A 17,180-nucleotide genomic window follows, 5' to 3' on the forward strand; every position below is an offset into this window, starting at 1 on the left:
ATGCTGGACATTGAAATGCTTGACCTGTTTGACACATTAATTTTTTTATGCTGATGGTTTTGCAGTGAGGTCAAATAATGGATTCAGATTAAACTTGTTTTATAAAAAAAAAAAATTGTTTCCAAAAGCCCACTGAGAGCTGCATACCTGCAGGAATGTACAAGGGTTCTCACCTGCTATTGCATCATAACTGATACACATTTTTGCTGGTAAATTTTTACTGGGACTGACCCATGAGGTAGTACTCACCAAGCTAATAACGATTTTTAATACCCAGGTTAAAAAGAAGTTGAAGGAAAAGTGAGAAACTAAGCTAACTCTTTTTATAAAAGTCTTAAGAAGGAATGAAAGATTATGATTTAATTGCAAGGGGTGTTCACAATGGCAAAGGTTCATTAAATTTTACCTGTGTTCCCTGTAGATGCATTCACCATCCTACTTTTACATATCTGTTTATTTCTCAATTTTGTTTAAGATTTTAGAATGATTTTTGGTTAGGATATTATTTAGTTTTAATATTGCACATATTAATGGTCCATTTTAAGTGCTGCCTTTAGACATAATTGACTAAAGAGAGGGGAAACATGGATGTCAGGAAAAAAATGTTAACTTTTCTTGCAAAAAGGCTTTAAAGAACCTATCTGCATTTGCTCTGAGTAGTAGTGGAATTAAAGCTGCTAAATTGGTAGTTTTGGTTGAAGTATTATCTTGAGTTTATAATGTATATTAATAATTACTCTTTTTCCTATTGAGCTCCTTTATTGATACAGCTTATTTCTTCAATTTGTATAACAATTCTATTTAATCACGTTAATTAAACTGGTTAAAGGAATACCCCCATAAAAAGAAGTCCACATGGATTAAACAGTGTTATTTGTAATTCCTTAGGGATGACTTTTCCCTCAACTTGGTACTGAGACATTGTCTCCTGTTTCTTCCTGAATTGCTGGGTCTGTTTTCCAGTGCTGGCTGTCAAAGACTGGTTCAGTGCCTGGTGTGGTAAGCTCTTCACCAGGGGACTGACAGATTGCTCCAGCCTTGCTGCCTTTTTTTCCTGCTTTATGCAGAGTACAGGCAAGAGAAAGGATGCTGTAGCTGGCTGTGCAAACATTATACCTGTAAGGCTTTAGCATAAATGGCTATTTTGTTGAGGACTAGAGCTTGAGGTGGAGTTTTTTGTGTATTTGCTTTGATCAGAGATATTACTGCAGGCACATCTTGTTCCTACAGTTCATTCTGCAAAAAATAAATAGGTGCTCAGATGTTCTGATGAATTTTGCTTGATCAATTTTCCTTATCTAGTAATTCTTCTCTTAGGAAAGCTCTTACATGGTATTGCCAGTGTGGCATTTTTCTTTTTCTGTCTCAGAGGTCAATGTTCTTCATTGATTCAGTAGGTGAAGTCATCTCTGGGCTGAACATGAGTATGGTAAATAAAATGATTCACACTAACAGCACGAATGCATTGTTATTAACCACAGCCATACTCCTTTTCTGATGTTTGTTAATAAGTGCATATTCGTTTAAATTCCCCTTATTGACTGTTCCTATAAAATCTGGAATATTCAATGTTTAATAAAATACATCCAAGCTATGAGCCCCAGTAGGAATATTAAGAAGGAAAGGGATAGAACTGATTTGGAAATCACTGTCCCCATTTTGATGTACTCCATACTACTATTAATATTCATCTTGAAATTGTGTAAGCTTACACAGAAAAAATGCAGAAAAGGCTAACTTTATTTCTAATTATTAAAAGCAAACCAATTTTTGTGTCACAACAATTCAGGTTTTTGCTCAAATCATAATATCTTTGTAATATTTGAAAGGGGAGCTTCTAGCCTTTGTTTGGTTTATTTGCTGTAAATAAATGTGACTTTCTATTAGAATTAAGAGATAAAAATGAGAGGGACATGGCCATTTAACAGCTTGTTATCTGACCTGAAGTGCTCATCAAGGCTTTCTCTGTAATCAGTGGAGAGAGAATGATCTCCAAAGCACTACTCATACCATCTATTTTAGGCTGTGGTTTCATATTCCCATTCATATAAACAATATCATCACCAAGAGCAGCAGCCCTGCCCTGATGGCTTTTCCAGCCGTTGTGCTGTTCCCTAGATGGTAATAAGGTGAACAGTTGTGTGATAGAGTGATGATTCTGAAACTCAGCTAGACTAAAAGTAATCTAACAGAAAAATTTAAAAATGCACATACAAAAAACAAACCCCAAAACCAGAAAGGTTTTGACCCAGATAAGAATGGAAATTAAATTGGATAGAAAGCTCTGAGAAACTGAACCATGAAAGCATTCAACTCTTCATTTTTTTAACGTGTTTTCAATTGAGATGCTCGATATGAACTGACTAAATACTTCATTTGCAAGGTATTAGCTAGGATATTACATTCTGAGTCATGTAATACTTGCTTGTCTCTCAGTACATCCAAAGAAAAGAGCTGGGTGGAACAGTGGAACTGCACACGAGCATTGGTACCTGTACATGCAGGGCCAAAATGATAAGTGCTTGTTTGCCAGTCGTGACCAGGGCACACACGTGTGCATTACCAGCAGTGTCACATATGAGCTTTTAGGTTGGAAAAATGGAAATAGAGCCTCTTTTAGATAAGTTCCTCCATAAGAAGGTGGTGGTGAGATTTTTCTGGATACGGGTTGAAGGGCTTGGTACCTAAATTACTTGCTTTTCATGGTCATGCTGGTGGGTTACACATTCTAAAGTGTATAGTGAAGTTGTATGAGTGGGAGTTTAAATTACTGGATCAGGGAATTACCTGGGTTAACATTACTGTGCTTTTTACAGAAATGACCCAGGTGATTACCATTATAGGTGCATGCATGGTGCCTGGGATAGCTAAAGCAAGCACAAACAAGATAACTCCTAAGCTTCCTTTTAGCAGCAGCAGCACAAACATCAGGCAGATCTGAATTTAGCTGATCTGCTGGATTTCACTGTTGTACTATCAAGTTTTTGCATTCTTTTTGTTTTATAAAAACACCGCACAAAATTAGTTTCCACATTCATGTAAATTCTGACATTCTAGACTACAGAGGAGAAATTAAACTAATTTTAAAAACATTTCCTGCTTGGATAGTATATGTGTCTTCAAAACAAATGTTGTAGATACTGATGTCAGAGGGAAAAGTAAATGCATATTTTCTCTGTAATTCTTGGAATTTTGGACTGCATAAAATGTAGATCATGTAAGAAGTATTTTATTGCAGAGGCAGCAGCACTGTCAGTGCCTGCGTGGTCTGTGCATGTGCTGTTGGTATGTGGATTAATTACAGTGGAAATCAAATGCAGCCTGTTCATATAACTGCATCTCATTGTGGAGTATAAATACCCAGGAAGAACATTGTACCTTGGTTGTGTTTATCTTAGTGAATATAATCCATAATTGAAACTTCAGAAAGTGTAAGCGCATCAAAAGTATCCTAGAAAACAAAAGTGAGCTGCTACATCCCCAGTGTAGCCAGTTCCAGTTCCTGTGTGTGTCTGTGCTGACTTCAGCTCTCAGACCAGCTCTCAGTTTCTGGCAAGCAGGGAATATGTGTGTCAAATACCCATAGTGTTTATCCTGTGTTTTGTGGGAGTTGATTAGTACCAGGGTGTTTACATGGTGGAAGCCTGAGCTTCAGAGCTGAGACCTTGAGATACAGCTGTGAGCACAGATCTTCATCTGGCTTTCCACAAGGAGAGCTGATGGATTCCTGAGATTTGACCCTGTGTATTTCAAGTTCTTGTCTCATGGAGCTGTATTTCTTTAAAAAAAAAATTATCACAGCCATCTCTTCTACTTTTTCTTTCAGTATGACCAACTGGCCTATTCTTTGCAAATTATTTTTTAAAAACTCTTAAAAGAAATGTGTGGGCCTTTATAAAATAGCTGTCATGCCCTGAAACTGAGGCAAAAGGCATAATTTCTCAGTAGAGGTAGGAAGACAATATAAAACTCAGAACAGATTTTTGGCTGCTTTCCTTCTATTTTATGTATTATTCCTTAAGGTCTGTCCCTGAATCTAGGACATTTTTATGTACCTGTAGGTAGCATTTAAAATTAATGGCAGACTTTCAGTTGAGTTTAATGGGATCTGCTGTATTTTCTCAGATCTCAATTTTATCAGATCTCAGTTTATCAGACCTCAAATTTATCAGTTCTCAACTCATCCCTGGATGAGTTGCTTAGCAGAGTCTGCTGGCAGCAGCAGGCTGCTACTTCCCTTTGCACTGGGAAGGATGGAGGCATCCAGCACAGAAAGAGATAATTGATCAGACCAAGATTACAGAGTTTGCCATGGAAATTAACATCTACCTACACTTGGCACACTGTTGTACTTTTGCAGCTGTTTGAGATATGTATTTTACTTCAGTCTTGTACAGATAAGCTTGCTGTAACATTTTTCCAATTATTTTCTTTTCATTGAGTTCAGATGATTGAAAATGCAATTCTTTATGAGTTCAGAAAAACGGAGATTTTTTTTTAAATGCCTGTGTCACCTTCCTACCTTAAATAACCTTCCTTCCTTCCTTCCTTCCTTCCTTCCTTCCTTCCTTCCTTCCTTCCTTCCTTCCTTCCTTCCTTCCTTCCTTCCCCCCAACTTTCTTATTTGGGCTACAGTACATCAGTGCCCATGTAAACCATTTTCTGCCTCTCAGTAGACCATAGATACCTTCAACCGGACTCTTTGGGAGTAGCCAGCTATTTTTCCATGCTCTGTTTTGAAGCCGTATAGATTTGACTCTTTGGAACAGGGTTTATCTTCTTGCTGTGTCTTGCAGAGCACCAGGCAGGAGCTGTGAGCTGTGTGACAGCTGTAGGTGAAAAGTTCATCAGCTGATCCCCTGCAAGTTCTGGCTACTTCTGTGTCTGTTTTGCTCCCATGGTGATCCCAACCTTAGAGTCTGCTTCCTCCACACCCATAAGATCGAACCAAACTTCCTTTAGTTTTAAGGTGTGTTATAAAGCACATAAATTAGATGTAGGTTTTTATAGAAAGACATTATGGACACTGGCTAATCTGAGAAAATTTGAAGTTTTAGGAGTGAATTGGTGATATGCTGACAGACTTTGGTGTTCCTGCAATGTCCTATATATTGGGCAGACAGGTGATTTAGATGTGGATCAGGTATTCCTGTGGTCCAGTTTGTTTGGCTAAGGGAGGTGGCAAGATCCAGTTGTCAATTGGTAGGGCATGAGTTAGAGGAGATTTTGTTGCTGTGAAGGAAAGAGAGCCTGGAAAGACCCGTACCAGGTTTCCCTGAGTTCTTTTCTCCCCAGCATTCAGTGTGGCTCAGGTGGGGTGTGCAGCAGGTGGCTGTGTGGTCCCTCTGAGAACTGCTGGAGGTCCCCCCTCCACATGTGCTGACCCCTGGGGCTGTCCCTGTGGTGTCTGGGAGGTGGTTAAGACTTCAGGATGGGTAACACTAATAATATAATAATAGAAACTGAAGAATATGACCATATTTTATTGTCATTTACACCTGACTACTGTACATCTGCAGTCCTGAAGAGGTCTGAAATTGCTGTTTCACTTTTCTCTGATTGGTATTTTGTGACAATACAGATGAACATCACATCCATATACAATCTACGAATCTATTCATGATTATCCTCTGTGAGTCTCCTCTACAGGTTTTCTTTTGCCATCAGACAGATGCACACATGTATTAGGTATATGCACATGTGCATCTACCTGCTTCTGTTGGTAGGATCTTGTTTCTGAAGGTCACCATATTTAAATATACATTTGGTGGTATGGCAGTGAGGTTTGCTTAAGGGTGGTAATGAACAAACTCCATGCAAAAGATCCTTATCCTTTGCTTTCCAAGTAGTGTTGCAATAATTGAAAGCATGCATTACTAGGCCCTTAGAAGTTGATTACAAAAACGGTAATTTTGCTAGATTTGCTAGATTCTTCTGTGCTAATGTTAAGGAGGTCTGCACTGCCAGTTCATAAATGGAGAAAATAGTGACCTATAAACACTCTAATTTTCAGCAGCAGTTCAGTTGCTTCTGTATTCTGCACACAAGCAGCCTCATTTGCTGAGATTTTGAATTTAACATGCAGATTATCAGGCCTAACCTCCACTTTTCATCAGACAGACCCTCATTTTATATAGTAGGGATTAACACATTTAAATTGTATTTTGAAATGGTTTCTTCAGCCCCCTATCTGATTAGGGGGCTGGTTTGCTGATTTAGAGGATTTTACTTTGTCTCTGTGCCTTATTCTCACTCATTTGAGTGTATTTGCTTTGCTTCTTATGGCTGAGTTGTATTGCACTCACAAATTTGTTGATATGAAGGACTGGGCAAGAGTGTAACAAACCAGTATTCCTTCAGCTCCCTGTCTCCAAGGTAAGGCTACTCAGCTTTATTGAAAACAGCAGTCAGGGATTGCTTTATCTCCTATACACTTTTTTAAAAAACTCTTTGTGCCAGATGCTTCAATGCCTGCAGTGCCAGCAAAAGATTTGCACTCCGTGGATTAGTGGTGTCACTTCTGCACAAAGGCATTTCAATATTGTTTTTCCCTCATCTAGTAATGAGGCTGACGTAGTAGCTGGGACTCCAAACATCATGCTTTCTGTCTCTGAGCTGGATTTTAACTTATTCTGTGTTTTCAGCATTTTTCACATCGTGACAGTTTTTCACTTTTCATTGTTCAAGAACTTTAACTGTGTTTTCTGATTGGAGTCCTGTGCCTTAGCCATGTCTTTGCTAACCTTTGCTGTCCTTCTGGCTGAAAAGAAAGAAATTTTCATCCAAACCCTAGAGTGTTGTTTTCTAGTCTTTGTGAATATCGAGTCATATACACTCTACAGGTTTTAATAAAGTAAAAATTTGGGGGAGGGTGCATTTTTCTAATATAAGTTCTACTCTTTGAAGTAAAACCATTCTCTTTACATGTGTGTTCTTTCCTATGAAAGCTGATGGCATTTTATTTTAAAAATAGAAAACATAGCCGTTGTGGTTCCCCAGTGGCACAGTCTGAACATTGACTAAAGTATTCTTCAAAAAGCCACTGGGAATTTACTACTCCTGATTTACAGCTGGAGAAGATGGAGAGATAGTTTAGTTAGTAGCAGTACTTTCACTCTGGTTGAGAACACAGATTGGATTTGAGAAATGGGCAATTCTGAGCCTTGTGCTCCTTTTCACTAGTGCACAACCTTCCTTGCCTTGGAAATAGGCAGATTAAACTTCTTAGGTGATTAGAGTTGGTTTAAGGCTTTTTGGTTTGTATGAGAAATCTGTTCTGTTCAGAGATATGAGTGAGAAATCATGAAACCTGTAGCTTGTATTTAAAAATTTCGTTGGGCTGTGTTTCTGCAGCTCGTGATGATGCAGTGCAAAATACATGGATTCTCCAGCAGGATACCCTGAGGATTATGGCACTGGGTTAATAACTGCTTTCTGTTCTCAGACCTATAGCAGCCTGCCATATAAGTGTAGGGAAATCACTTCCTTGCTCAGAGTCTGATATTTTCTGTCAGTAAAATGGGAAGAATGATAGTTAGCCTATTCTCTGTATTTTGAGACTTGTTAAGGACTTGAATTGATTACAGACACATGAATGCTAGGGCTCTGTCAGGAAGGTTGTTAATAATGAGTTAAAAATGGAAATCTGGTGAAGAAAAGAGTAACATTAGCAAATGTTGAGAAAGATAATTTGCACTTATAAAGCTAGTTGTGTTTGCATAAATATGTGCATATGTGCACATACATGAAATACATGTAACATGATTAAATAAGCAAATGAGCTGATTTCATGTGGCTTTAAAGCTTCAAAACTTCATGCTTCTACAGACCAGTGGAGTTCACTTGCACTCTCTTTGAAAGTGGAGTAGATAGACTTGAGTGTCTACCTGGTTCAGACCTTGGAATTTGGATAACTTTGAAAACTTACTCGCGATGTTTAATCTCACTTGAACAGTTGCTCACGTTGAGTTTTGTTTCCTGTAGAAGTATAGAGGGATCAGGTTGGGCAGGTGAGCATCTAGCCAAGGTGATCCAGACCTGAAGTGATTTTGGCCCTTGACCCTATGTGCAAACCCCCAGAAGATTTTTATATATTAGCTTGGAACACAGACTTGAACAGATTATTGTTATTTCTGTGTCAATTGCTTACCTTTTGTACAGTGCTAGCATGCACACACTATTAGGCTTGGATCATGTCGTGGTAGACATTGTAAAATATGGTAAATGGCAGCATCTGTCTCTAAGAGGTTTTATCCCCCAAAAATACAACCCAAGATCCTGTAAACATTTATGTAAATGCCTCTGACACCAAGCAGAAATTTATAAATGTCCTGTGCTGCTCTGATTATTGTATATTTTTCTGTACAAATATGTACTTCCACTCACTCAGAAATCTACTATACAATTTTATATACAGTTTAGAGCAAAACAAAATATCAAATTAGTATAAACCAGTTCCAGCAAAAGTTTGAGAGAGAAAGTAGGAAAGGAAAATACCTTTATTCATACAAAGCAGTAAGAATTTCAAAAGGCAAATGTCTTCAAAGAGAGGGGTTGATTAAAGACTTAACCGTTGGGGTGGTCTTCACTCCTTATTGTAAATTTGTAACTTCTAAGGTATTAAAAATTCCTGTCAGCCATGTTATTAAAAAAATCTGAACTGATTTAATTCTCTTTTTTGTGAAATACTACTACTTTAAAATAAATCTTTCTTGAGTTTGCTCATGATCATAATTACATTTTTTGTGAAGGTATTTGTGATGACAGTCACCAAGGAATAGTGGTTGCTGGCATTCATTATGAAGCAGGAAGGCAAGGATACCATAGCTGACAGCTTTGTCTTAAAGCAGGCAAATTGCAGACTTCTCTCTTATGAATAGTAAAGACAGATTACCTGGAGAAACAAAACTGGAGAGAAATTCAGTTAGCTCTGTAACTTTAAGAGATCCATAACTAGGAAAATGCTGTCCACAACTTAATTGGTTCCAAGTCAATTCACTTGGGCTGCTGATTGTGTGCGATTGCAGCCGGCCGTGTGCAGCAACTCCTAGATATGTTCTCAGAATTCTGTTAAAAAATCCTGAATTGTAATGATCTTAAGGCAGAGAGGTCATCTTTATTTGAGAGAAGATAATTTTATGTTGTTTACTCCAAGTTAATACTTGGTGTTGGCCTAGAAGCATATTATACTGGATAAAGGTCAACATTACACAGCTGAATTTCATGTATATACACAATTAAGGCTACATGTTTGGGTTTTTTTTCTCACCAAGGCAGTTTGTTGCAGTGTGATCATTGTGGTTAACTCAGGAGAAGGAGGAAAAACCACTTAGCACACTAACTTGAGCTGTTGGGTTTTCATATGTTATACATAAATTTTGCATTTTTACACACAAGCACCACAAAGATTCGTTGGTATATTCTGTAGTATGTATGCTATAGGAAGTGTTAGAGAAATGCAAGTTTAAAGTAATTTAAAGGGACAAATGGATGTGGCAGAGACAAGCCCAAGCACCATATGTGTTCATTGTAGGATTTTTTTTTTATTATTTTTATAGAAATTTACTGTGCTACTACTTGTCTAAATGTGTACATGACAGCTGCAAGAGGAAAAAAATCTGATTTGAAGTCAAGGGGGAAGTTATATAATTTCTGACTGTTTAAAAACAATCTAAAACTTAGACTGTGTATTATTTTAACTCGTTTGCAAATGTGTGTATTTTGCTGACACATTTTATAATATAAAACTAACACCTAAAGACTTTTGTTCTTTGTGTGCAGGTATATGTCTCGAGTCCATGGTATGCATCCAAAAGAAACCACACGTCAGCTGAGTTTAGCAGTCAAGGATGGTCTCATTGTGGAAACCCTGACAGTGGGTTGTAAAGGGTCAAAAGCTGGTATTGAACAAGAAGGATATTGGTTGCCAGGAGATGAGATTGTGAGTATAAAGTCCTTGAGAAAATAAACCACGATTTCTGATATCTTAGCATGAAACTTATTTTAATTTATATTTAAAGCTATTTATAGATTTTGTGTTGGTGCTTATGAACAGGGAAGTAATGCACTCTTAAATTTTTTTTAACTTTTTCTATTCCATATATTCCGTATTCAATTCTATTTCCTCTTGAATTCTGAGTTTTCTGCTATGAAAAACTGGCAAAGTCCTTTGCTTGGTTATGCCTCACTTTTATGCAGTATTGTCTTCTACAGTTGTATAGGAAGGCAGTAAATATTATTGGTATTACTTGAAATCCTCAGATGTTCTCAAATCCTAAAGATGGTGTATTTAAAAGGGAAAAAAAAAAGAAGTCACAAACTTTTTAATCTTGCTTTAATCTGTATCTGAAGAACAAAGAACACCCTTTCAGAAATGCAGCATGAAATTATAAAATTATATGCAAACACACATGAGAATATGTGTTTTACTGATATTCATGAACACCAGAGCATTCAGTTAGAAAGGATTTTCTTAGTAAATCAGCTACAAGCTACAGGCATCCAAATACTGTTCCATTGGATGTGTAACATAAATATTAAAATCCATTTAAATAGGTTGAAAGTTAAGGGGGAAAAAAACATGCTTTTGATATCACTCCATAGCTGAGGTGAAACACACTCACAATGTGAGAATAGTCACATAGACCAGGAAAAAGCTTGTACAGTTGCTTTGCCTTGTTCAGAAGCCCCATCTCTATATTTACAAGACAATATATTCTTAACTAAAAAGAGTTTTCCAAAGCTTTAAAATACCTGAACTATGAACTATTGCTTTGGAATATAAATTGCATTCAATGCTGATAAAAGGATCAGCATTGTCTCAGACATAGCTAATACATTAAATTTTGAGGAAATCCAAGAAAACTCTAAAAACCACCAAGATGCTCATTGCAATATTGCAGTTACCAATAAGATCCCAAAAGTGAAACAATGTATTGGTTTTGGTTTTGTGGAAACAAGCAATATGCGTAACAAAATATTATCATCAAAATTATCTCACATAAATTTAAATACCTTAATGCATTGTATTTAATGTACATTATGTTACTGTTAAGATTTTAATTCTAATTTCATTAGAAACCCTCAAGGGAACCTTTAAAGGGTATGTTACTATTCTCTCTGTGAGGAAACATTTCAGAACTCCAGCTTAGCTCTTTTAGGTATTTCTTACATCACTTTTACCTGTTTAGAAGTGATATTAACTGTGTAGGCTCAACTAGACGTAAAGCCTGAGATCTGTGATTATCTCAAGTATTCTTTATGTTTGTCTCCTCTATTGCTAAGAGAAAGGAAAAAAAGAAAAAAATTATCAAAATGCCTCACAATAGCCATTTCTAATATAGTCATTCAAATAATGTTCCTGCTACTTATTAGCAACATTTGTTTAACAAAACTTGAAAGATAACCATCTTGTAAATTCCCAGTGAGTCATTAGAATTACACAATTATTTTATGTCTGAGCAAAAAAAATTGTCTTTGACTTGACCGAAGATGCTGTTCAAGTCACATAATGAATAACTCTTTAGTCAGGAGCATTGAGTGCATTTTCAGCGTGACTGCTAAGCACTGATATTTGGGCTGTGACCATATGTGTGGTGGCCATCTCAGTATTTCAGAACACCACACTTGACTTAACAGTTTTATGCAAAAATAAGAATCAGCTTCTGATCCAGGCCATGTTTCAATAATACCCAAACCCAAACTTTTTGATCCTAATAGTGAATCAAAATGCTGCAGACAGATGAAGCAAAACACATTGACTTGGTATAAAGTCATTCTCTTTGTTCTTTTATTCAGAAAGTTTTAATGGGTAACAAAGTGTCATTGTCATCACTCAACATCAGATCAAGTATTTTCCATTCTCCGACAGTGGGTGCAAACCCATGAAGTTTGGTATGTTCTCTCCTTTGGACACACGGGATAGTTTTACAGATGTTTTGTCTGCACTTGATCAAGAGGCAGTTTGTAGTTCTTTGTAATTCAGCACTGCTCAAATCTGGTATTAATGACTGTTGAACCATGAGCTCGAGTTACATTTCAGTGAGGACAAATACACAGAATTCTTTTTTGGAGGTGCGCTTGGAGGAGATGGAACTGTTCAAAGTGGGGTTATTAATGTTGAAATAGGGATTTAAGGCTCAAACTTTAGCACTTACAGACTCTTGACCTAATTGTCAAATTTGGTTTGACTGGTCCTACTGGAACTTGGAAAGCTCATAATGGGAAAGAGAAGACTTAAGAACCAATTCATCACCCACTGACACCAGTACAGGAATGCTTTTGGATTTTATCTTCTTTCCTGGCACCACAGTGGGTCAGCAAACACAGGCTGCTCCAAGGAGATAGCAAAAGGGACACATTCTTATCATCCCTCCCCCCACTTTTTATTTGAGTATTTGCTTGGTCATTTTTTACACTTTTGAAGTTTTGGATCTGAATTTTAGCAAGTAAAAAGATTACTGGCCTTGTCCACAAGACTGCTGAGCACCCATGTCTCTTACAGTAAGAGGTGCCTGAGTAGAGGATGCCACACGACCTGAAAGTACTGGTTGGGATGGTGACTACAGACTGATGGCTAAATAGTGACAAAAATTGAAAGTATAGAATAGAGATTATGAAAACACAGCTCTATTTGGAAAAGATTAATTTGATAATCTGTGGTGCTTGCTTAGGGGTTTCCGAACATCTGCCCTATCCAACGGCTTGACATAATGATACATCTATGCTATAAGGACATGATCTCTGATAGGGCTACTCTTAGCCTTCAGAAAAATTATACTACTTTGCTCTCATTGTCGTAGCAGTATGTTGAAGCTGTGGTAAAAAAATACCTAGCAAAACCTGAAAACCTAAACTTGTATATTTAGTCATATACAAAAGACAAGCTGAGGTGCAAAGACAAAATAGTTTGAGGGCATCAAGAGGCTCTTCCAAAAGGGACAGCTCGTGAAAATTAATGTTCAGAAAAACTGGGGGAAAAAAAAAAGATCAGATTTAAGAGTATAAAATTATTCTGTCAGATACATGTGGGAGAAATATTTTTATATATGCTACTAAATTTAAGATGTGGAGTCGGTAGCAAAATGTACTGTATTCCAACTGATATTTAAGGATTGCTACCTAAACAAGAACTTTGCTGCAAATATTATACCTCCTGGGCTTGTGCAGGTATTCATTTTGTTTGCTCATTTGCCCTGTCTCCAGATGTTTTGCACATTTTCAAAATGTGTTCTCATCTTACAGGCTTTCTTATCTTGCAGATGATTAATGCATTTGCACAAAATAAATGAGATAATGAATAAATTCCATTTTAATTCAGGATTTTAGATAGGAATTTTGCATTTTTCTGTTTGCTGATGCATTATTATACAATTAAACAAAATCTCTTCAGCTTCTTGCCTTGCAAGTGAAATGTCAGTCCTGAAGTCTGGTAATAAGAGTTTACCTTTTTTGTTTTTTTCTAAATGCTTTATTTCTATTTCTCACAGAACTTCTGGAATTTGGACTTGCTATTTATTATCAGGATAAAAACAATCTCCTTGCTCTTTGGGTTTAGAAAAAAATTTGCAAAACAGTGTTGCTAACTATGTTTTGAACATAGTTGATAAAATAGGAAGGAAACATAGTTCTTCAAGAAAAAAAGGATGAATCTTCTTACCTATTAATTACTATTTTCTGTTCTGCCATGATTTTTATGTACTTTTCTCTGTGTAGCATAGTAGTGTGTCAAATCCCAGGGAAAGAAATTGAATTTAAGTACCAATGTCCTATGGCTTTATGGGGGGGTTAGACACAGTTTTTAGAGTTAGTTTGTCTTACTCGTTTACATTTTTCTACAGACAGTGTGCACTGAGCTATTTTGAGCATTTAATGTGCTAATTCTTCTCCTCATGATTAAAGTCATAAAACTGCTCTGACCCAGAGAGAGGCTTTATGAATGTATAATTTCAATTTTCCTGTGTTCATAAAGCCAGACAATATTGTGCTCTTCTAAAATGGAGATGTGTTCATAACATGGGTTCATTGTTTGCATCTGATTGCAACATATCCCACAGCACTGCTGTGGTTTAAAAATGGTTCATAGTGGCCAAATTCTCTACTGAGATGGGAAGCTTCACACTTACTTAAGGCACTCTGAGCTATTTCTTCACTGAACAATGTGTAAAAGGTGATTATATTTTCAATAAGTAATTCTTTTACAGAGTTGTGTTTTCTGATCATTTAAATGATTGCCTATAGAAAGAGCCAGCAATTCTTCTGGCTAGTTAAGTCTGACTTTGGGGGTCAGTTACAGCAATTCTCCTGTGTATTTGATCCTCTCTGTATCTAAATTATTGCATTTCCAGTTCTTGCCTCTAAAGATGTTTTAGTTTAGTGGGGAGCTTACTGTTTGGAGGGGAAGTTTCCTTGTGTTTTCCTGCTTTCAGAAAACATTAGAGCTAAAATGTGCTCTTCCCCAACACACACATGTATTCTCAATGTGCTAATTCATTACTGGGGATTTTTGTGGTATTTTAAATTGAGAAAGTACTGGTGCTTGCTTAAAGTGACTCCACATACTTTCAAGTCACAAGGCTGCCTGAATAATCCATCTCTCCACTCTGTCTGTATTCCCATCATTTTAACGTTTGTTGTAACTCACTGTCAGCACTGTGAGTCTTGAAGGTGATTTTGTTAATTCAAGTGACCTGGGGTGCACACCCAGTTATTCTTGTGATTTGATGTGTTGCAGGTTCAATTTTACTAGGATCAGTCTATGAGAAAGGAGTATTTTTGGCTGTTATGTTTGTGTTAATCTAAATTACTTTAGATTGAGCAAAGGTTTGATTCCTTGGTTGCCATGCTTAATTGCTTTTGTAATTTTATTGATTTTTCCATGCTAGGTCAGTACTGGTAGCCAGAAGCTGTTTTTTGAACTGTCTATGTCATCTTGGGTCTCCATAAATGTGAAGATCATTGTAAAAAACTTAAGAACTGTCACTGTGAGGGTTTGAACCTTTTCTGTACGTAAAATACATTTTAAATAATAAAAAACCCCAAACAACAACAGACAAAACCAAACCTCAATCCAAAACCAGCCTGAATAGCTACCAGCTAGCAAGCCAGGGGCTTCCAAATAACTGGGCTGAGGAATGGTTTTAATGTGCATCCCATTCTTTTCAGTTCAGGGCAGAAGGATAATATGAAACAGCAATAGTGACAGCCAGTGCCTTCATCATGAAAACTCTTACAACTGGAGAGCACAAAGAGGAAGAACGTGTCACACCAAATGAAGAAAAATCTCCTTCAGAGTTTAAAAAAAATCTCAGTTTCCCTTATCCATCTGTATTGCCTTTAATTTAAAGTCCTGTGTGAATTCACTGATCCAAAACCAAACACATCCCAAGCCATATTAGTTAGTATTTTTCACTTATTGAACAAATTGAGAATTTTCCAGGCTGTAATGTTCCAGACAGATTCCTAATTATTGTGAAAGTGCCAGAGTTCTTTACAGCTGCTGATTCACTGATGCAAAGAGTTAATGATTGATCCCGTGAGAGAAAAAATTCAAACTGGCTTCCATCCCTTATTACCCCACATCAGGGGAGAGTATGAGGAGGCTTTGAGGTCAGGTCACATACCAGCCTGGTCACACAAGAACTCTCAAGGAAGATGAGCTCCTGAAACTCTTTTCATCTTTTCTGTCTGTCTTTCCATCCTTTAAGTTCCCGTCACCCGGGGCTTAATTTTCCAAAAGTCTGCCATGAAATCAATCCTTCACGTGCTAAATGCAATGATTTTTTGTTCCAAATTATTGTCAAAAAACACAGATTTGATTCTGCTTATTAAACTAAAAAGAAGTGGATTTGTGAAAGTTCAGAAAAGCAAATATATTCAAATCATCAAATCAAAGCATAGACTATTTTGTCCTACAGAAGCAAATTAGAATTCTGAATTCCCAACTTATGGATGAGAAATTCTTTCTGCATTAAAGCCAAGACCCTCTTCTGTCTTTGCATTAAGGCTGTTAATGTGCAGCCAGCTCATGAGAATGGGCTCGCAGCCATTCCAGTGGTTCTTCCTGCCTCTAGATGGGTTAAGAATAGCGAGCAATTCTCTGCATTCCTTTTCCAGTCTTGTTCTACACTTCCCTTCTGTTCAGGGGTATTTATTCCCTCTCCTCTGCTCAGCCTTATTTTTTGTTCTCTGGAAAGGGAGTTCACAATGCTTGCAGGATCTTCACATTACTGAAGGTGACACTAGTAAGACTCCATCTGACTGCAGAGAGATGTTACTCCTTTTAAACTGGTAAAACAACCTTGTCAGCATCTTCACTTGACTCTCTCAGCTTTGCCAACTTGACTTTTAAAAATTCAGTTGATGTAATGCTGTATTCTTCTTTGAGTCTTTCACTCTGTTCTGGAGTTGAGATACTGATAATGTTCAGAGATTTCACAAAACATTATTTTCTGATTGAAAGGGTGTTTCTAAGAATAAGAATGTATCTTTGAGTTCTACTAGTCAAACTAGTCTGTAGAAAGATTCTGTCATGGGATTTAAATTATGTTAATAGAATAATGACATAGATCTCTCTGTCTTGAGTTTGTTTTGAAAATATGCATCTTGGGTTTTTCTACCCCTTTTGTGCCCACCCTGACCTAGTAGTGTTGTTTTTATTAACTTTGTGGGTTCAAAAAGCTCTGTATCTCTGGCAATTGTTTTGAATCTTTTATTATTGTGTCACTGAATGAAACTTCATTGAAGCTGATGGGCTTATTAATAATATTCATGCTTCATTCACAATAAATGCTGACAGCTGAAGCAATATCAGCCACACCTACAGCACAGGACACAAGGACAAGAGATTTAAGGAACCTGTGTAAGAGGTTCTGCTGTTGGTTCAGATAAAATATTTCTCTGTGTGCTGTTTGTTCAGATAAAATATTTCTGTGTGTGCTGAAACATCAAGCTAAAGAAACACTACAAAATAAGACCAGAGAAGCAAAATAAATGTATTTTAAGCAAGAAAAGGGAAGACCATTTTTCTGCACAGTTCTTGAAAGAAGACTTGGAGTTACAAGCAAAGAGATGGTTTATTTCTGGTCTGGATATATCTTCTTTCTAGGGGAGCAAAACCATAATGTGGACACAAAAGGCATTGCACCTGATAAATACTTCACTTCATCACTGATTTATCTCCC

General features: G+C 37.0%; 1 protein-coding gene across 9 annotated transcripts in view; it reads left to right on the forward strand.

Moving 5' to 3' along the window:
• ZMYND11 (zinc finger MYND-type containing 11) overlaps positions 1-17,180 on the forward strand; it is a 105,562-nt gene that overhangs the window by 51,244 nt on the left and 37,138 nt on the right. For all 9 annotated transcript variants that reach the window (XM_062506543.1, XM_062506534.1, XM_062506549.1 and 6 more), the window contains one exon: positions 9,781-9,940. In XM_062506543.1, coding sequence (XP_062362527.1) covers positions 9,781-9,940 — 160 coding nt within the window. The remainder of the gene's footprint in view (positions 1-9,780; positions 9,941-17,180) is intronic.

The sequence above is a fragment of the Cinclus cinclus genome, chromosome 1 (assembly GCF_963662255.1).
Source record: "Cinclus cinclus chromosome 1, bCinCin1.1, whole genome shotgun sequence".
Classification (NCBI taxonomy): domain Eukaryota; kingdom Metazoa; phylum Chordata; class Aves; order Passeriformes; family Cinclidae; genus Cinclus; species Cinclus cinclus.